Source organism: Panthera uncia, assembly GCF_023721935.1.
Source record: "Panthera uncia isolate 11264 chromosome B2 unlocalized genomic scaffold, Puncia_PCG_1.0 HiC_scaffold_24, whole genome shotgun sequence".
Classification (NCBI taxonomy): domain Eukaryota; kingdom Metazoa; phylum Chordata; class Mammalia; order Carnivora; family Felidae; genus Panthera; species Panthera uncia.
In genome coordinates, this window is record NW_026057580.1 from 49,714,192 (window position 1) to 49,734,668 (window position 20,477).

The window sequence follows — 20,477 nt, forward strand, 5'->3', positions numbered from 1 at the left end:
TACTTCCCCAAGGGTACGGCTACTACTGCTGCTACCTAGTTCAGCAAGTCCAGAAACAGCAGTGGGAAAAACTGGAGCTTAGAAGAGACAGATGAGTGGGACACATCCAAGAGCTCGCCCTCCATCCAGCAGCGTGCACACAACCCAGCTGCTCTTCTAAGATCAAGCTCCCTAATTTATGGTGCTGGCAGACCTCAGCAGGAAGGTAGGGGCTCCTGCCAAGGCCACAGATGGGCCAGAAAACAGGTCAGCACAAGTGGGACAGCCGGGAAAGCAGTAACTGACAGCAGGCCCTGGACCTGATGCAGGTGTCTACAGCATGCATTTCCGGATGGGCCCATGGGAGGGGAGGCACTGTTGTTCACAGATCAGGCACCAGAATGCAAAGTCGCTCCCTTGCACACCCCCACCGAAAAATAAAGAAAGAGCCCCTTCTAACATATGGCCACACTCCTACAGCTACACTGTTAGTACACAGTGCAATCACTTGGAACTAAAAGGCTTAGCTGAAAATTTCATTATTATATTAAACAGGCACCTAGTTCCCTGAATGAATTTATGATGCTCTCAGGCATGAGCAGTCTTCTCAGAGAATGGTTTTCCAAGCATGCTCTCAGAACCATTGTTACTAACAGTTTCCACATCCCTTCCTCCCTAACACCATCAGCATTCCTGGAAGGGGCAGGTGTGCTGAGCCCACCTGTCTGATTGTTGGTCCAGTTTCAGGGAAATAGCATGTCCTGAACTTAGAGCTGGTTTAGTGCATTCTTGAAGGACTTACTGCCATTTATTCCCCCACAGCTACAAAAGAGGGCCCTTGGGGGGTACCTGGGTGGCTCAGTTTGTTAAGTGTCTGACTTCAGCTCAGGTGATGATCTTGGGGTTCATGAGTTCAAGCCCTTCATCAGGCTCTGTGCTGCCAGCTCTGAGCCTGGAGCCTGTTTCTGATTCTGTGTCTCCCTCTCTCTCTGCCCCTCCCCCACATGCTCTCTCTCACCTTCTCTCTCTCAAAAATAAATAAAAACATTAAAAAAGAAAATAAAAAAAAACAAACAAACCAAAACAAACCTGAGGCTAAGCTATGCTTCCAGGACACTTTCTAAGAGAGCCTGGACATGGAGAGTTTGAAGAGTGTCATTGTCCCAATTCTGTTACCTGTACTCTTTCCTAATACTGGCATGCCTGAGATGCACCTGCTGTCCTGCTGCTTCCCTTCCCCCTCCTCCCCTTTAACTGCTGGCCTCCTACTTCACAGGAGAAAGGCCCAGAGTACCAAAGAGACAATTCAGAAGACTAGTTTGAATACTGATAAAGTGAATAACTAATACCTAGGTAACAAGGGTCTTCACCAGCCAAGGGGTCCCCATGTCTTTACTTTCAAAGTTAAAGGAAAGCCCAATCAGGATGTCTCTTGGTAAACTACTAAAAACAATCCTTTGTGGTAGAAAACAGGACAGCTTAGAGGATATAACTTGAGTTTAAATAATTGAGCAAATGCTGTAACTCAACCAAATCCATGTACTTATTTATGTGAACAAGGTTTCTCAGTGCTTACATCTACACAAACAAAAGTAGAATTGATCCTAAATTCTTATTCAAGCATGAATAATTAAGTGGGAAATATCCAGCATCTTAAGAGATATACTCATCAAAATGTTACTTTTTATATTTAATAGTTACCTATAAAATACCTAACAGTTACACTGTCAATCAATTGTGTACTAGTAATAATTACAATAATTTAATTCAGAAGCAAAACTGCACCCTTAGAACTTTGCCTTCCTAGCTAAGAGTAAACATTTTCAGATGTAGACTTATACACATATTTTTGTTGCAGAGAACCTGTGCAGTTTTATGGATGTCTGCCAAGAGTTTCACGGGGGACACGTATTTGCTGTCTTTGGCCCGTATGGTGGTCCCCTCCGGTTGTGAGGTTTCTGTGATTCGCTGAGACATACTCAACTCAACTCACATTGCTCACTGCTCACTGGTTAGGAATGCACAGAGGGAGCCTTTTCCCCTTTACAAACTCCCCCACCCCCACTGAAAGCTGAGTGGAGCCAAGCTGTGAACTCAGAACTCAGACAGCTAGAAACGCCAAACCAAAACCATCACAAAGGAACTGGTTTGAACTGGGGGGGCTGGGGGGGGGGCGGGGCTGCACTTCCATGTACCTGAGACTGAGCTTTACCTGGGAGTCTATGACAAATATCAGCGCTCCTGTTCCCCGGAAGATCATCTCATAGTCAAATGTAGGGTCAAAAAAGTCAATCTGTCCTGGGAAGTCCCAAATCTGAAAATTAACAAAGGAGCTATTGGAAACGTCTTCCCTGCAGATCTTGTTCGTGCTCTCCAAGAACAGTGTTTCGTTGGGAGACATTTTGTGAAAGACAACTTTCTGAATAGATGACTTGCCGCTTCTCCTCAGGCCCATGAGCAGGATTCTCGGCTTCACCTCAGTGCTGAAGGGATCGCTGAAGTCCAGAACTGGAGAAACCACAAAACAAGAATGAGGGTGAGTCGCCGTCACAGTGGTTAATTAGAGGACTTTCACTTCCACCTCAGATGGGATTTATGATTCACTGACAGTGCTACTCTTCCAAACGCCGTGAGTGCTAACTACCTCACTCCACTCATGGAGGGCCTGTTAGGAAGTGCAGAACACTGAAGAATGCTGTGTCACTACCTGTCACACCATTCCAGAGGGCCAGAAAACCCGTACAATTCCTCATCACAACCAGCAAATCTGGAGTGTGAGGAGTAGAGGTTTCCTGGAGCAAACTGTGCAGGGAAAAAATCCAGCCTTAGCATTCCATAGCAATGTCTTCCTTGCCTAGATCATCAGAGTCTCTATGCCATAAAGGGATGCTTATGCATTTGAGTTATGCATCAAATAGAGAATTTTGGACTTTATCAAAATTTAAAACATGGGTGTTTCAAAGGACACTGTTAAGAAAGTGAAGACAACCCATAGAATGGAAGAAAACGTGCAAATCATGTATGTGATAAGGGCCTAGTATCCAGAATATATAAAGAACTCTTACAATTCAACAGTAAAGACAACCTAATTAAAAAAAAAAAAAATGGGCAAAGTACCTAAATGGACATTTCTCCAAAGACACAAAAATGGCCAAAAAGCACATGAAGTGAGGCCCCCGCATCATTAGCGATCTGAGAAATACTAATAAAAACCACAGTAAGATGCCATTTCACATCCACTAGGATGGTTATAATCAAAAAGATCAACAGTAACAAGTGTTGATGAGGCTATGGGCTAATTTAGAACCCTCATACAGTACGGGTACGAATGTAAAATGATGTGTTTTGAACAGCTTGGCAGTTTCTCAGAAGGTTAAACACTGAGTCACCTCGTGACCTACCAATTCCACTCCTAGCAATATATTCAAAGAAATGAAAACGTGTCCAATATTCCTTCTGACAACACCTCTTATGTCTTTCTCACTCCCTGGTCCCAATCTAATTCAATAGTAACTGGAAAGTGATTCTTTTTTCTCTTACTGTAACTAACAATAACCACATGAAATGATAACTCTTGTCTAGACAATGATAACAATCATCTAGAACACATTAATACTTGATAATGTCTTAGTGAATTTCATTTACTATATATAATATTTTGATGTTTTAATTTGCAGCAGGTTTAGGTAAACACACAAGTTTCAGGTAAAACAAGAACTGAAAAAAAGTAAGCAGGTACAGATGTGCGCAGCCACTATTCCACTCTATGTAACACTTCACCCCCACCCTACCCACACATTCTTTTCCAGTCCAGCTCGACCCAATTCAACAATCTGCTGATAATATACTATAGAAGCAGTAATGCAGAAGTAAAGCACCCAAAAAGTCACCAGCTCTCTTCTTCATCAGTCATTATATGCTACTCACTCTCAGTACTGTCATTACAAGTCAGTCTTGGTAAAAGCAGGGCATAAATTAAAAGAGAAAACAGGGCTTCCAGTTTTAAAATTTTCAGACTGATAACATGTCATGGTCTTCCCCTCCCTCAGTGAATCCCTAAAAATAACAGAAAAGGTATAAACCATAAATAAATGGATGAACAAATAAACATAGATACCTGAGCTTGAAGCAAACAAACAAACAAAACCCCTCAAAGTTGAGATTACAGAGAAATCCCTAAGAAACACCAAGGTCAGACTGAAGAGGGAACCTGTAGCCCTTGACCAGAATTAGTAAGATTCTGCTGCAGAAGGTAGAACTGGTGGAAGCCCAAACCGGAAAGGACATGAAGACAACCATCAGGGCTGTTATTTGGAGAATCATAGTGAGAAGAAGCCAGTAGGTGAACTCTGTGCACTACTCCTACCACCCAGTGCACACTTCCAGGTGGGAGCAGACTATAGAAGCTTGTGTAGGAGAGGGGAGGAGGTGCTCTAGGAGCTCAGGATGCCCAGAAAGACGGGGGGCTACCCACACTTCCACCCTTCAAGTACTCTGATCTTCCCTAACTCACTACAGTGTGTGGATTCAACAGCTAGAAGCAGTACTATCTTCTCTCCAGACATTTCCTCAAATGTCTAACATACATACACTTGAACATACATCTGAAGAAGCAGAGTTCATAAAGGAGTCAGAGTAAAGTTTCAGGTATAATTAAAATCTTCAGAGAAAAGGTGGTATCCACAAAACAGGAACAGACAATTTCAGAACAAGAGCAACCATGGAAAATATGGCCTTAGAGACCTTAGAAATAAAAATGTAATTGTAGGGGGGAGGTTAGATATATGGATTGAAAAGCAGAATAAGAACAGATTAAGAGGGCAGTAGTGAACTAGAACATCCAATCCTCTCAGAACGTAGTACAAAGGGATAGAGTGCTGGGAAGTATGAGGCAAAGGTTAAAATGACATCAGGAATAGTCATCTCAAACCCGTAGAAAATATAAATACTTGTGAAAATGCATTAGAAAAGGATCCAGAAGGATGTGCAGCAAACAAAGAGTGCATGAGTGAAAGATTTGGGGGCAATCATCAAAGGGATTTGGCTTTGATTTCATTTAAAAATTTTTAGGCTAATTTATTTATTTATTTTTTAGTAATCTCTATACCCAACATAGGGCTCAAACTGATGACCCTGAGATCAAGGGTCATATGCTCTTCCAACTTAGCCAGGAAGGCACCCCCCTGGCTTTAATTTTAAAAAGGAAACACATTTATATACATATATTATTAAAATTAGTTTCAAAAAAAATGTTTAATGTATAGCGAGTCATGGAAGACACAAAAATATTTCAAAATATTAAATATTCTTTAAGTTGTGATTTCAATTCCACATTCTCTTAAGTGGTTGTCATAAAGTTTTTGTCTTTTTATTATTATTTTTTTAATGTTTATTTACTTTTGAGAGAGAGAGAGAGACAGAGTGCAAGCAGGGGAGGGGCAGAGAGAGAGGGAGTCACAGAATCCGAAGCAGGATCCAGGCTTTGAGCTGTCAGCACAGAGCCTGATGTGAGACTTGAAGTCACAAGCCACGAAATCATTACCTGAGCTGAAGTCAGACACTCAACCGACTGAGCTACTGAGGTGCCCCCAGACAGCGAGAGAATCTTAAGCAGGCTCCACACTGTAAATGCAGAGCCAGACATGGGGCTTGAACCCACAAACTGTGAGATCATGACCTGAGCTGAAATCAAGAGTTGGAAGCTTAAAACTGACTGAGCCACCCCGGTGCCTCCAAGGAAAAAAAAAATAATGTATTCTCAAGGACAAAAATGGAAACCTCAAGAGCTGTAGTTACTCTATTATCACCTCACCAACAGCTAGTGTTAGATCAATGCAAAGAGTAGGAGAGAAATGCCCATAGGCAGTGGGTTGTACTCAGTGTATTATAGGGGTTATGAACGCAGACAAAGCAGTGTAGGATTTGGATGGGGTTGATGGGGATGGAGGGGAAGGATGCTCTCCAAGAAGAGCAGAGCCCAAATGCAGGTAAAGGCACAATGCCTTTTGTAGAACAGGAAAATACGCAAGCGCTGAAAACTCTGCAACTACCATATGCCAAGTACTGTGCTAGGCACTCTCCACTCTTTATCCCATTTAACTCCTTCAGGAATACATAGTATTATTTCCACTTCACAGTTAAACAAATTTCAGGCTTAGGAAGGTCAAGTAGCATTCAGACTGAGGGCTGGCCCATCCAAAAGTCTATCCAATCTTTCCTGCTGTGCAAAACTCAATCCAACCAAAGAAAGCAAAACTCCATACCAAATTATGCACAAACACAAAAATATCTAAGTGTCTGTAAGCGTCTTTGTTTCTTCCCAATTTATACTGCTGAATGTCAGTCTAGATTTTAACTTATCTTCAGCAGGGTCTGCAAGTGTCTATGCGGCATGATCATCCACACTGTTGCCCTGGAGGATGGACCTCCTCCTCCTGGGAGAGTGGGGAGGTGACGGAGGCCACTGTGCAGAGAGGAGGTGGTGTATATGCATGTTTACGTACACGGACAGGGTGGGAAATGAGATACACATGCCACTGCAACATACACACACAGTTAGAAATATTTCCTTTTTCCTGCCAATTCAAGCGTGAGCCACCAACGGTAAACTGTTGGGCAATGGTAGGCCAGGTCAGCAAGGGTACCATCAACTCTGTGGAGACTCCTCAGACCCATACAGATGCATTTTACATTTAGCTGATATGGACAGAAATATACGCCATGTCAGGTACCTTGCTAGACCTTTCTGCAAACTTTTATACTCCCTCCACCCCCATCCAATGAGGAGGTACAAGTCTGTTTGCACCTGAGGATTCTGGGAAAAGGAAGGTGCCCAAGCTCATAGGGATGGTATGTGGTATCTTCACCTAGGCCTTAGCCAACAATCAGATGGCATTCAACAAAAACTGCAACAAAGAAAACAGAAGAGATTAGGAAATAACAGAGTACATCATGCATAGTAAGAGCACATACGACCAGTAAAACTCTTTTAAATTTACTTACACATATGTGGTGCTAGTTTACAATATAAATGTATTTGTTATGTGAACCACAGTGAAAAACACTTTGCTCTTGATCAGGAGAGGCTTTTTACAGCACAGAGGACTGCTGACAAAAATCCCTCCTCTAGGGTCACCTGTCTGGCTCAGTTGGTAGAGCACGTGACTCTTGATCTTGGAGTCATAAGTTCAAGCCCCACGTTGGGCATAGAGGTTACTTTAGAAAACAAAGAAAAAATTGATTTGCCATTGCTCTCAAGGGTGATGGGCCTCTAGGGTCTGATACAGATCATGTAAATATATATGTATACGTATATGTATATATATATATGTTTATACGTATATATATATATATAATGTATATATATATACGTATGTGTGTGTGTATGTTTTAAGGTCTTTTAAAATTTATTTTGAGAGAGAGACAGAGAGAAAACAAGTCAGGGAGGGGAGGCAAGAGAGGAAGGGAAAAAATCCCAAGCGGGGTCCTCACTGTCAGTGCAGAGCCCCACTCAGGGCTTGAACTCATGCACCTCAAGATCATGACCTGAGCAAGCTGAAATCAAGAGAGTCGGATGTTTAACAAACTCAGCCACCCAGGCCTCCAGATCATGTATGTATTTAAAAAAAATCTCTCCCCTAATCCTCTCCCACCTCCCCTCAAGTATCTCTGCTTCTGAAACCCTGTGGGGGTTTGCAGAGCCTCTCATCCCACTCTGGGAGAGGTAGCAAGGAGTGCACATTAGGAAATGCAGCAGCCAACCTCCTGGCCTTCTAGACCTCTGGCTGTCTCCATTAACCTTTCCCTGTGCATCACCACTTGCTCAAGAACATCCTGAGAGGGGCACCTGACTGGTTAGTTGGTAGAGCATGTGACTCTTGATCTTGGAGTCATGAGTTCGAGTCCCACATGGGTACAGAAATTACTTAAATAAATAAATAAGGAAAAAAAAAAAAGAACATCGTGAGAAAGATAAAAGTGTGGAGAAGAATGAAGGATGAGAGCTGCAATGAAAGGGCTAATACTTATTTAAAAAAGAAAGATCAGAAAGGAACCACAGGATTTGGGACTGGAGATGGAATCCCAGGGAGGACTCTTTAAAAGTGTCAGCAGGTGTGCAGGAAGTTCCCGGAGGAGGTGAAATTTACCAGAGGGCAGTTTGTTCAGTTTCATAAAGGTTCCCTGATCATCTGCCAAGTGTGTGTTAGATGGGGCTGAGCCAGGGCTGCAGACACAAAGAAATGATTCATTCCTTAGTGATTTGAGGAGAAAACAGACAAGAAAAACTGACAGTTACAGTGCACTGCTATCTAAGGTGTTACGGGCTCAGAGAGAGGGCTCCCTGGAGAAATATCTGAGTCTTAAAGAAAAGGAGGCATAAAAGTGATGAATGAGGTAAAGGTCATGCCAGGAAGAGATCCTGGCCTTCCTGGAGTTTAAGGAATGTAGTTTAAAGGCAAGAAAGGGCTGCACAGAGTCCAATGGCTTCCCACAGCATTTCACATAAAATCCAAACACCTTCTTTCCCCCAAAAGGCCCTACATGGGCTGTCCTCTCATCCCGGGCCTGGTTTATCTTCCTTACTGATTCCCTATCCTGCAACCACACTGGCCTTATGGTTCCTCACCTCCTCCTCACCTCCCCGTTGGACTTGCTCCTCCCTCAGCCTGGCAGGCTTCCCTTAGCTTTCTTCCCACTCAGCCCAGCAGCGATTTTACCTCCTCTCAGCTGAATGAGGCCCCATCACTTCCTGATAATCCTGTGTCTTCTTACTGCCATACAAAACTATCTTTTTACTTTGTACATTTGTCTTCTTGTCTGTTTATTGTCTGTATATATTGTATGTATTGTCCCATATATACACAGGCAAATTACAAAGCATATGGCATGAGTCCAATAAATATCTTTGAATAGGTTAGTTGATACAGAAGTCTGTTATCTCCATAGCAAACAAAAACTGCAACAAAGAAAATAGAAGAAGCTGGGAAATACCAGAGTACCTCATGCATAATATGAGTACACACTGCTAGCGAAACTCTTTTAGGTTTACTTAGACTTATGTGGTGTTAGGTTCACAATATATACATTTTATTGTGGATCCCGGTCAAAAATATTTTGTCAACCACTGCTAGACTCTGCTAGCTCATCAATGAGATGCTGAGAAGTTTAGATTTTACCTTGAAAGCCAGGAGGAAATCACTAAGGATTTTAAGGGGAGACTAGTATGATCAGATTTACGCTTCAAGAAGTTCATTCCAGAAACAGACTCCCTAGGCGGGGTCAGTGTGGAGACAGTGAAGGGGTTTGGAATAAGCCACTGTGGCATAAAAATTATATTGAGCGAAAAGTTTTTGGAGTCCCTGAAATCCCTTATTTGCCTAAAGCAGAGCCTCCCAAAAGAACTCAATTGCCACAAATCTTCCCTGAAACAACTCTAATCTCTCAGTGAAGAAGGAGACAAGTCAGAAGAGAAGTTGACACCACACCCAAACAGATGTGGTCCCTGATGAAGGAGCGTGGGGCAAGCTAAGGGCACAATGCAGGCTAACAGCACCAGTCCGCCCCCGACCCCTGCCGCCCCCCAGGTGGGACATGTATGATATTCCTTGGGCACTTCCGGCTACGCCAAAACAAGAAAGGGCAAAAAACAAAGGATTAAACTGATAAGAGTCTGCACCAGTTTACCAAAAAAAGGCCATCCCATCACAGCCTGAAGTCCAGGAACTCCCTGTGGTCTTCAGGTTACTGATTTGCTAAAAGGAAAAACAACCTTAGCTTGACAATAGCTAGACCTCCAGTAAGTCTTTAGCATGTGAAAGTCTCTTTAGAAACTCCCTCTTGACCTTATCTCCCCGACTCCATAAATTGGTCACCTCCATGCTTGCAGTGCAGCTCTTCCAGCCCACGGGTCCTGTCCCCAGACCCCATGCTTTATCACCTTTTTGCACCAAAGACGTCTTCAAGAATTCTTTCTTGGCTGTCGGCTCCAGACACCCCACCATCACCCCAAAACTTCCTCCATCCCCAAATAACCCTACCTCCCATCTTTTCTCCGGCGGGCCCATTATCTTTCCAAAAAGTCATTTGCTTTCCCATAAATGCCCTTTCCCTAACTCCCTTCCAAGAAGTCATTCATTCTCACAGAACTGCCCCTCAGCTCCTCCCAACCCTCTATTAAGATGGTAATAAAGCCTGGAATTCTAAACACCTCTCTTTTTTTTTTTTTTTAATTTATTCACTTAAGTAATCTCCACACCCAGATCAAGAGTCACATGCTTTTCCAACTGAACTAGCCAGGCACCCCTCTAAACACCTCTTAAATTGCATTTTCTGTGTACTCTCATGCATTAGTATATAACTAAATCTGTTTTTCTCGTTAATCTATCTTTTGTCAACTGACAAAAGTTTAATTTGCAGGCTCCCAATTCAGAACCTAAGAGAAAAGAGGATAAGTTTTTCCTCCCCTGACAGCAGTTAGGTTGTTCTATAATAGGAAAAGATAGGATTCAGTAGGCAGACAAGGAAAGATTAGAACCTGAGGTTCCTGGGTGGGGAAAAACACTTATTTTGGAACAATGCTGGTATTGCCTAACCACAGCAAACCCCCTCAGGCATGAGGTTCCTCTTAAGAATGTAACAGATACCACCTACTCCCCCTTAAGTTTCCCTCTGGAATTTGACTAAAGACCTAACTAAAAATAAGTAGTAGACCATAAAATGTAGGACCCACAAGGAACATGGCTGTAGACCCACCCCTCATACAATGAAAACGAGCCAATCAGGAATGGACAACCCAGCACCTAGAGCTATATCAATCCAGTAAGGGTAGGACCTGGGAAGGACTGAGGGGGAAGGGAGGGCTGACCAGAACCTTGTAAAACAAACACCTTTGCCTACTGTAGCAGGCATTCACTTTTGAATGGCCCCTCTCTGTAAAGAGAGCTTTCATACTATTCTCCCTTTCCGATCTTCTACTCTAATAAACTTTTGCCTGCTGCTCATTTTGTGTCCACCTCTTCATTCTTTGAAGCAGCAAGACAACGAACCCCGGGTACTGAGGTAAAAACTACTGCAACATTTCTAGAACACAAATGAAAAATGAAAGAACTTAGGCACAGGCCACGTAAACGGTCAGAAGGAACGAATCTGTAAGAAATTCCAATTGACTCAATAGTATTTAGTAATCCCCTGGACGCAGAGGACAAGGGAGAAAGAAGCCCCGAGTTCCCAACCTGGCAGACCAAGCCAACAAGGGCCCATTCACAAAGATGGTAAAGGGAAAGAGGATGAACAGGTATTTGAAGCTGCGGAGTGTGGGGTGCCTGTCCACCTGCAGCTCAGGTGAGGAAAGAATCCAGGAACTCCCAAGAGGAGGAAGAGTGGGAACACATGAGGTCACAGACAGGTTTGATGTGGGAATGCAGATTTGATGCAAGCCCATGCCTCAATGGCTCATTTTCCTCTAATCCTGTTGGCTTCGGTGAGGGCATTTTTGAAAGGTTTCAGCCTTGGCCACCATGCTCAAAACAGTGTCACCTCTAATCCTCAAGGTGATAATGTTTCCCCTTTACAGATGTAAAAACAGAGGCCTCAATACTTACTACAATAAACATTCAATAGATGTTTGTTGGTTAGGAAAAATGAATCAGAGCCACTAAACAGGATTTGAAGCTAAATTAACAGACGCTTTAAAAGGAAACTTCATATCTGACTTTGGCCCAGATTAGCACTCGAGTATCAAGAGTATGAACTTTATGCCTCGGTAGTTTATCTACTGTGGTCAGGGGCACTGAACATAACTTAGCTATCTTGTACTGGGTCCTGTCAGTACCCAAATTTTCCAAACAGTCTGGCTTTGTAACTAGATTGCTAAAAATACTAGGGAAACCCCACCATCCATGGAACAGCATTATGGGGAGGCACCACGTAACTGGACAGGTTAATTACCTCATCAATAACTGACAGATCCCTGTCAAAACCCAATAGGACTGATACATACACAGGAAGGGACAGATGCCTCGCACCTTGAGCACAGGGCTATCTAGGAGCCACACTTGACTCATCTGTGGGTTGGGAATGTTCACAACAAAGAAGGAACCAAAAATCAGGAAAATGGGAACTAAAGTCCTGATGCCCTTCTAACACATCGGCCTTGCCTCCTTAACCTCAAGAGGTCTCTTTGGAGAGAACGAGACATCATATGAAATGTACTTCATAAATTCTTAAGTATTATACAATTGAAAACTACTATAATTAAGGAAAGTTCCCCAACAGGTGATAACCTTTGAACGGGTCCAAAATGGGAAAGTGAAACAAAGATTTAACGAAAAATGAGGATAACATGGTGGCAAAGTGATGGTAAGTGAAATGGTTTAAAAAATACTGGGGCGGGGGGGTGGTGCTTGGGTGGCTCAGCAGGTTGAGAGTCCAACTCTTGGTTTCGGCTCAGGTCATGATCTGACCTTTGTGGAATCGAGCCCTGTGTGGGCTCCTCACTGAGTGTGGAGCCTGCTTGGGATTCTCTCTCTTTACCTCTGCCCCCTACTTGTAATGTGTGGTGTGCTTGCGTGCAGGCTCTCTCTCAAAAAAACAAAAGTATAAGGAGAGTGACAAACTGGGGTTCAAGTCCCAGCTCTGCCATGTACCAGCTGTGTGACCCCAGTCCTTATCTATAAGTCTCTATCAGCCTGTGCATACAGGTGCACCCCCCTTTCTTTCTTTTTTTTCTTTTTGTTTTTGTTTTTTTTTTTTTTTTTTACTCCAGCCCTAGCCTAGGTAATGAGAGGGTCTTTTGTGGAATGTGGCCACATTAAGGCTCACATAGCCTTCAGGGAAAGTTAGAATTTCTTTGCTATTAGTATTCTGTGGGGTCAACAAAGGCTTAAGTTTCTATATACTAACAGTTTTAGGAAGAAGCCTCTGGTTTGTTTCTATTTGCAACACTATATGTGGTCCTTTACATTTCTGATCAATGGAACTATTTATACATTCAAGAGCCGGGAGCTCAGGGGTACCTAGCTGGCTCAATCAGTAGAGCATGGCTCAATCTTAGGGCATGAGTTCAAGCACCATGCTGGGTGTAGAACCTACTTAATTAAAAAAAAAAAAAAAAAAAAAAAAAAAAAAAAAAAAAGGACCCTGGAGCTCAGTGAGAAATTCCATCCCACATGGAAATTAAATATATGAATGATAATAATACCACTAATAAGAGAATATACAAAAATCATAAAGATTCATTGTCCATTTGATTAAGACTTAGGAGAATGAAATGCAAACAGAAAACAGAACATATATTTTCAAAGGCATGAAAGTTTGGGGGGGGTTGTTTTGTTTTTTAACCTTTATTTTTTTTTAATTTTTTAAGTTTATTTTTGAGAGACAGAGGTAGAGTGAGTGGGGGAGGGGCAAATAGAGAGGGAGAGAGAGAATCCCAAGCAGGCTCCACACTGTCAGAACAGAGCCTGACGCAGGGCTTGGAACTCACAAAACTGTGAGGTCATGACCTGGGCTGAAACCAAGAATCAGAGGCTTAACCGATGAGCCACCCAGGTGCCCCAGGCATGAAAATTTTTGAAGGTAATTTTTATTTATGTGTGAACACCAAATCTTTATGAAATCCTCTCACATCACACTGGCAGGTCACTGAAAACATAATCCCATACATAAGTTTTTCCTTGACATATATATTCAGTAACATTTCTGATGTGTTCTGATTTACCAACACTTTTGCAAGAAGTTCTTGTGAACTTTTTTTTTTTTTTTACCATCACTTTGAGAGTGATCCAGGTGGGTTTTCTGTGGTCCTCTACTTTACACACTGAGAAACTGAGTAGGAGTCTCCCCGGAAGGTCCTCAAGAGGAGAAAGTCGACAGCATCTTGAATGATTTAGATCAGGAGTGAAAAACCCATTTGTCTTGAGTATCACAGCAGAACCAGGGAAAGCCAGTTACAAGAGAGCTTGAGGGCTTTCACAGAGAGGAAGAACAGAAAAGATTTGAAAAAGAAAAAAAGATAAGGAAGAATAAAGGAGGTAGAGAAGAAAGTAAGAAAAATGAGCAGAGAAGAAGTGGCTGTGGTAGGTAGGAAATGAATCTGTGTCACCAACCACAGCTATGAGGGTCAGGGGACGGACTGAAGCAGAGGGTAAACAGAGAGACACCTGGGACTGACCATGATTATCTTTCAAACTCAGAGCTACATCCCTTATCCAGAACTCCAGAACTTAGTTTCTGCCTCTTTTTTCCCCATCAGACTACCTTATGTGTTCTGATATAAAAATGGGAGAGATTTCTGAAAAAAGTATAGAATCAAGATTCTATGAATCACTGCAACATGTTTACAAATCATCTAATATAAACCTATGTCGTCTATAGGGTGCTTGGGTGGCTCAGTAGGTTAAGCGTCTGACTTCAGCTCAGGTCACGATCTCACAGGTTTGTGGGCTTGAGCCCAATGTCGGGCTCTGTGCTGACAACACAGAGTCCTATAGACTGCTTCAGGTTCTGTGACTCCGTCTCTCTGCCCCTTCCTTGCTTACGCACTCTCTCTCTCTCTAAAAAAATAAACATTAAAATTTAAAAATACTTTTAAAAATATGCTCTCTAAATATATGTATTCGGACAAGCATCGTGTCTAAGGTGTGACTTTGGTCACTATTAACTATTCTGTATTTCATCTACTCCAATTCTTCTGTATCTCTGTATTTCCAGGGCTATAGGGAAACCCAAGAGATTAGGCATAGCCAGGCCTGGGGTCAACCCAACCCTTTTTGGACAAGACAGAACTACAAGGAAAGGGATTACATATCCACGAACTTGTCTCGCTCCTAAACTTTGATCAGGTGTAGCTCATGTGGCTGCAGAAAAGTCCTGGCATCCCTGAGCCACAGTCTCACTATCATGAGAAAAATTATCTACCTCTACTTACACTCAAGGAACAGTGAGAGGATGAATTCACTAATAACTTTTAAATTACTTTAAAGAAAAAAAAAAGCTGACACTCATGATTAATAGATGCAAACAGGTGGTTTCACTGCATTTACAAGTATCACCTGCTGACCGGTGGATTCTTCATGCCTCTAGTAACGACCTAAACTGTCACTTGCTCTCTTAGGAGAGACTTCACAGGCTGCTGTGGAAATAAGACCACACACATGTAGCTGGGCTGTGGATGAGCAGCTGTTTTAGCCAAGTATATATAATGTCTTTCCCTTAAAAATTGGGAGAGACTTTGGGAAAGAAACAATTTCACTTTCTGATCAAATATGATCTTTTCACTGCTTTCCTTCTTATTGCAGTTTTTTTTTTTGTTTGTTTATTTATTTATTTTGAGAGAGAGAGAAAATGAGCAAGGCAGGGGCAGAGAGAAAATCCCAAGGATTCTCTGAGTCAGGGCTCGAACTCACTGTGAGATCATGACCTGAGCCCAAATCAAGAGTTGGACACGCACCCTCAACTGCCAGAGCCATCCAGGCGCCGCGTGTTATTGCAGTGTTTTAAGCACAGTAATTTACTAAAGATTTAAACTCCATGTGTCTAAAAATCATTTCTGCTGCAATTGTTTTTAATGGCTTATTGATTGCTTCCATTCTCTAGAGTTCTATCTGGAGCCTGGAGGTTGAAGGTGAGACTCACCTTATCTCTGATTAACAACTCTCAAACGGAGGTTGAGAGGTGCCCAAATCTGTCTTTACCAGAACTAAAGTGCCCAATAACACTCCTGCTATTCATGAGTAAAATTTGGAGTGCAAGCCGGAGAAGTGCATAGCACAATGTGGTAAAACTTACATGGCCCTCGTCTTAAAAATAAGATCAGAGGTTCCTTCCAAGACTAACGGAAATGAAATTCACGCTATCCACTTTCAATCTACCTTCTTTTGCACAGCTCCTGATAAACTGGTTTGCAACTTACCTAGTGATGCTAGGTAAGGCATGCCACCTAGTCGAGCATGCCACCTGCAGGGGAGATTTCTAAACCTCAGGGGAAAAGCCCCAGGTCTCTACTAAGCAAAGGCATTAAACAAAGTCCATTAGGAAGGTAAAGGGGGAAGGGGGTTCATTAGAGAAATGCTTTGTTCATGGTTCAAAATATACCATACCCATCTTTCCTTAGAGTAAATAAATCCCTTTCCCCTCACATTTCATTTTTTACAGAGTCGGTAAACGTAATTCACCAAAAATAATACAGGATTCTAATGCAACGTGTGCCCAGGGCCCATTAGAAATTGGGATGACCCTTTGGTGGCACTCTGAGGTTCCAGAAAGGGAAGTCACAACTCCTGGCCTCCACCCTCATCTCGACTCCCCAGGACCATACTGGCTGGCATGACACTGTCAGGAATAATTGCTGCTAGAACTGCTGACTGAGGACCCTATCTGCCACTCTAGAAAGTGAACGCCCTGATAATGATTCTGCAGTTGGGCGTACACCCCAAAATCAAAGTCAGGGACACGGAAAGAACAGGAACCTGAGATAATAGAGGAAGTCTTCTGAGAACAGACCACTACCCACAGCAGGCCCAGAGGGAGAAAGACCTAGCTTCAGTAATGTTTGCAAGAGCAAATATTCATTAATTGCTCCTCTTACCACATAAATACACTCAATGCTTTTATAGCAAGATTCCAGGTTGATCCCAAGAACTCACGAGGGATGATTTTATTGCTGAAGTAATGAAAAGCATCAGTTACAGATGAGTTTGCCTTTAGGTTAGGAGCAGTGGGGAGCATTCAAGACCAGGCTCTGGGGAAGCCCTTTGTTCAGGAAATCCCACCCCTCAGGCAAAGCTTTCTTTTCATTTCAATTTCAAGTCATCAAATCAAATTTTAAAAGTGCCCCCTTAAAGAACTGCAGAATAAATAAGCAGTTCCGGTACTTTCCATGGAACCTCTCAGGTCCCCAGGACAATATCGAATTACAGGGCTTTTCTTCCCAGATATAGCCTCTCTTCTTTCTTTTTTTAAAAGAGTATCACACATGCACCCTATTGTGTGTCTACCATTTCAAATATCTTGCAAATACATCCCCATTCTGAATCTCTAGAGTCTACTAAGAATCTAGGAGGAGCTAATGAAAGCAATTTGAATAATAACAAAGCGACTGAACAATTTAATTACCAAAGGTAGCCCTAGAGACTCCAACAAAAGGACTGAAAGCCTTTATCCACAAAAACGTGGCCACGTGCTCAACTGTGGGACCAATTATGGGGAGTGCAGAAGAAAGAAGCACACAGGTGCACACACCAAATTTAAGCAAATGGGGAATTAGCACAAACCCTCTCTGGAGACAGGACGCTATGAAAAAGTGTGACTTAGAAAGCTTCTTTCTAATCTTTCAGGCCCAAGGCTTACTTAACTTTCTTCCCCCGCCCCCCCCCTTTTTTCAAACTTTCTTCCCTTTCTGATTAATTGAAAATAGCACCTATCATATGTCAAATAATGGCAACTGTTCTCCAGAGAAAGGCTTTGTGTAGGAATTTTAAAATAAGTTCAATGAATTTTCAATAAAAGTTCTTCCAAATCAAGTCACAAAGGTAGTTCTATCCCTCACACAATTTCCTCAAAGTGAAATGTTTAGAAGTTAGTTCTTTCTTTTGGAAGCATACAGCTTCATCTAGATGTTAACAGCCAGATTCTATTGACCTTTTCAAGTGACCCTACGATAGAGAATTTTTCCCTTGCTTTGGAGGCGGACAAAAAAGATAAACCTTTCTGGAATCCTAAAAACTCTCAACTTCCTTAGGCCCTAAGAATTAAATGCAGGAACCCCCACAGACTGAACAATTACTAAATACCGCTTCTTAAACAGGAAATAGAGTTTGCTTCTGAGCGGTAACGACTTTCCCCGCCCGCGCTCACTCCGGGGCAGGCACCGCCATGCCCAGGTGGTGACACTGAGCAGAGATAAGGTGTCCTAACAACCGTATTTGCCTGGATCCCGGGAAACCCGCGGCCACTCGGCGACTCCCACATCACCTGCGCGCATCCCCCCGCGGCTCCACGGATGCCCCCACTCCACAGACCTGGGCAGCCCAAGGACCCCTCCCGTGGCGACACGGGGTAAGACTGACACCCGCAGCTGCCGACGACCCTGCCAGTCACGCTGCCGCCGGCTGCCTTTTTTAGCCACGACATCTGACCAGGCTTCCACAGCAGCATTCAGTAAGAGATCCCAGGACGCGCCGGGCGGTCCCCTCCCCTTCCCAACCCCCAGACCCTGCGGAGAGCTGGGGCTGAGGGGTGGGGGGAGATACTGGCCCTGGAAGGGGACAAACAACATACGTTCCTCCTGCCCAGATGCCTCCTCTCTGCTCTCTCCACGAATCCGGGTCCCCCCTCTGCCGCCTGCACCTGGTATCCCCCATTTTGCAGCCCGCGGTGGCTCCTCGGGCGCCCCTCCCCACCCCCACTCCTCAACTCTGTGCTCCTGGACCCCCTCCAAGTCCGCGGCCCGCGCGCCTGGTCTGGCCCGGGGCTGGAAGACACAGAGGGAAAGAACCGGCTGCGGGCTGAGGACGCGCGGGGCGTGGGGCCGGGCGGGAGACTCCGAGCTCACCTCCCTCCTCCGCCCCGCTGTCGGGGTCGGCGTCCGAGGAGTCGGGCCCGTCCCCGTAGTCCGCTAGCCCCACCAGTTCATCCTCCTCGTCGTCGTCCTCTTCCTCGGGCTGCGGCTTCCCCAGCACCTGGCTCATCGCTCCCACGGCCGGCCGTCCCGGGGGCGGCGGGGGACCCTGATGGGGGGCCAAACCTCCTCGCCTGCCGCTCGCAACCTCTTTCTGAATTGGGGTTTTGTCTGGAGGTTCGCTGGAGCCCGCGGAGGCAGGGCCGCGCGCCCCCCGCGGCGGTCGGCGTCCAGGTCTGGGTCTCGCGGTTCCCACCGCGCCCGGAGCCCCCTTCCCCGCCCCGCCCGCCTGCCGGCGGAGGAGTCAGCCGGAGCGCGGCAGTTCCTCCCTGAGGAGGGAGAGAGAGACTGCGTGACCCAAGTCACCTGACACACACTGTCACACACACACACACACACACACACACACACACACACACCCGCACGGGTGCGCGCGCGCTTTCCCGGGTTCTGGCACCGCTCAGCGGGGCGCTGGGCCGAGGCCGCGCACACACCAGGCAAGGGGGGGGGGACGGAGGAAGGGCGGCGCGGGCCCTCCACCTAACCAGAAGCGCAGGGGGACACACGCCCGGTACCCCGGGCCCTGGGACGCTGCACGGTCACCCACCGCGGCTGCGCGCCAGGGGCCCCCACGCGCGCTTCGTGCACGTGGTCCCCGCACAGGCCGGCGAGCTGGGGACCTGCACACCCTAAGAACCTATTCCCCATCCACCTCCGACACACACACCCTACCTTGGGTGGCTTTCTCCAGCTTTCCCTCCTGGGGAGGGTTCCAGTCCCAAGTGGGCTGCCTCCTCCTTCCCCCAACACTGCAGGGCCCAGGCCCCCCATCCAGAGCAGCGTGCCTAGGACACATGCTGAAGCTCTCAGAGAAGAAAACTCCGAGAAATGCACTGCAGAGGTTCAGTCTCCATAGCAATTGCCTTTCAGTGTGCATTTATGGTTCAAAGTGCTTCCCACCAGGAATATTAGAAAATCAGGCCTACCCGGATGTAAATGTTTCTTAAAAACATAACATGCCTCATGGCTGCCTAGACTAAATAATAATTCCTCTGCAGCATTTGGGACTAGGTCGCAGGTACAACATACTGGGGCTCTTCATGACCACCTCCTGTCTCATTTGTTTCATAGACTGTAATCGCACATCTCAAAATAAAATGTTTCAAGGCTTGGGGGGATGAGGGGGGCAACTCTCACATAAGAATAGCAACTATGTGGGGGTGAAAACTAAAACCTGCATTTCTCCACAAGCTTTTTACCACAGGACATACTGTACCCACCCTTTCTGGATACTGCAAAAATCACGTGGATGAACTTCCTTCTGTCAAGCACAATAAGAAATAAACCAGCTGGCCAGCATGGTGATCCAGATCCTACAGGTGCCAGCAACGCTGCAGGTGGTGTAGGGGAGGAGGCAGGGAGCTGAGAGTGGAAGCTCTTGGGGCCCAAGGGTGCTGCCTCTGTCAGAGACATTTACTGAACACCTACTATATGCCAGGAGCTGGGCTAAGTGCAGGGGTGGGGGAGGCTGAATCCACCTATACTCAGAACAGTGTCCCTTCCCTGGAAGAACTCTCAGTCTAGCCAACCATGACTCATGTTCTGGAGTTTGTAGTAGTTGTGTGTGTTGAAGGTGAATGTTGACACCTAGGAGACAGCTGCTTCTAACTGGAAAGGTCTTGAGATTTTACAAGTGGAGGCAACATAACTTGCTATGACTGTATCCATCAGGGTCTTTCTCAGGAGGAAAATAGATGGCACATGCAAAGATTTTTAACTTCTAGAAAGCTTTAAGCTAAGGGATTTAAGCACAGGGGCATGGGCAGAGTTCAGAGAATCAACACAGGGATTAGCAACAGTGGGAAGAGATTATCACCCCAAA

General features: G+C 44.8%; 1 protein-coding gene across 1 annotated transcript in view; it reads right to left on the bottom strand.

Moving 5' to 3' along the window:
* RRAGD (Ras related GTP binding D) overlaps positions 1–18,958 on the bottom strand; it is a 40,076-nt gene extending 21,118 nt beyond the window's left edge. The window contains exons 1-2 of the mRNA XM_049652914.1: positions 18,530–18,958; positions 2,192–2,487 (exon numbers count right to left, since the gene is read on the bottom strand). Coding sequence (XP_049508871.1) covers positions 2,192–2,487; positions 18,530–18,665 — 432 coding nt within the window. The 5' untranslated portion in view covers positions 18,666–18,958. The remainder of the gene's footprint in view (positions 1–2,191; positions 2,488–18,529) is intronic.
* Between the last annotated feature and the right edge of the window lie 1,519 nt (positions 18,959–20,477).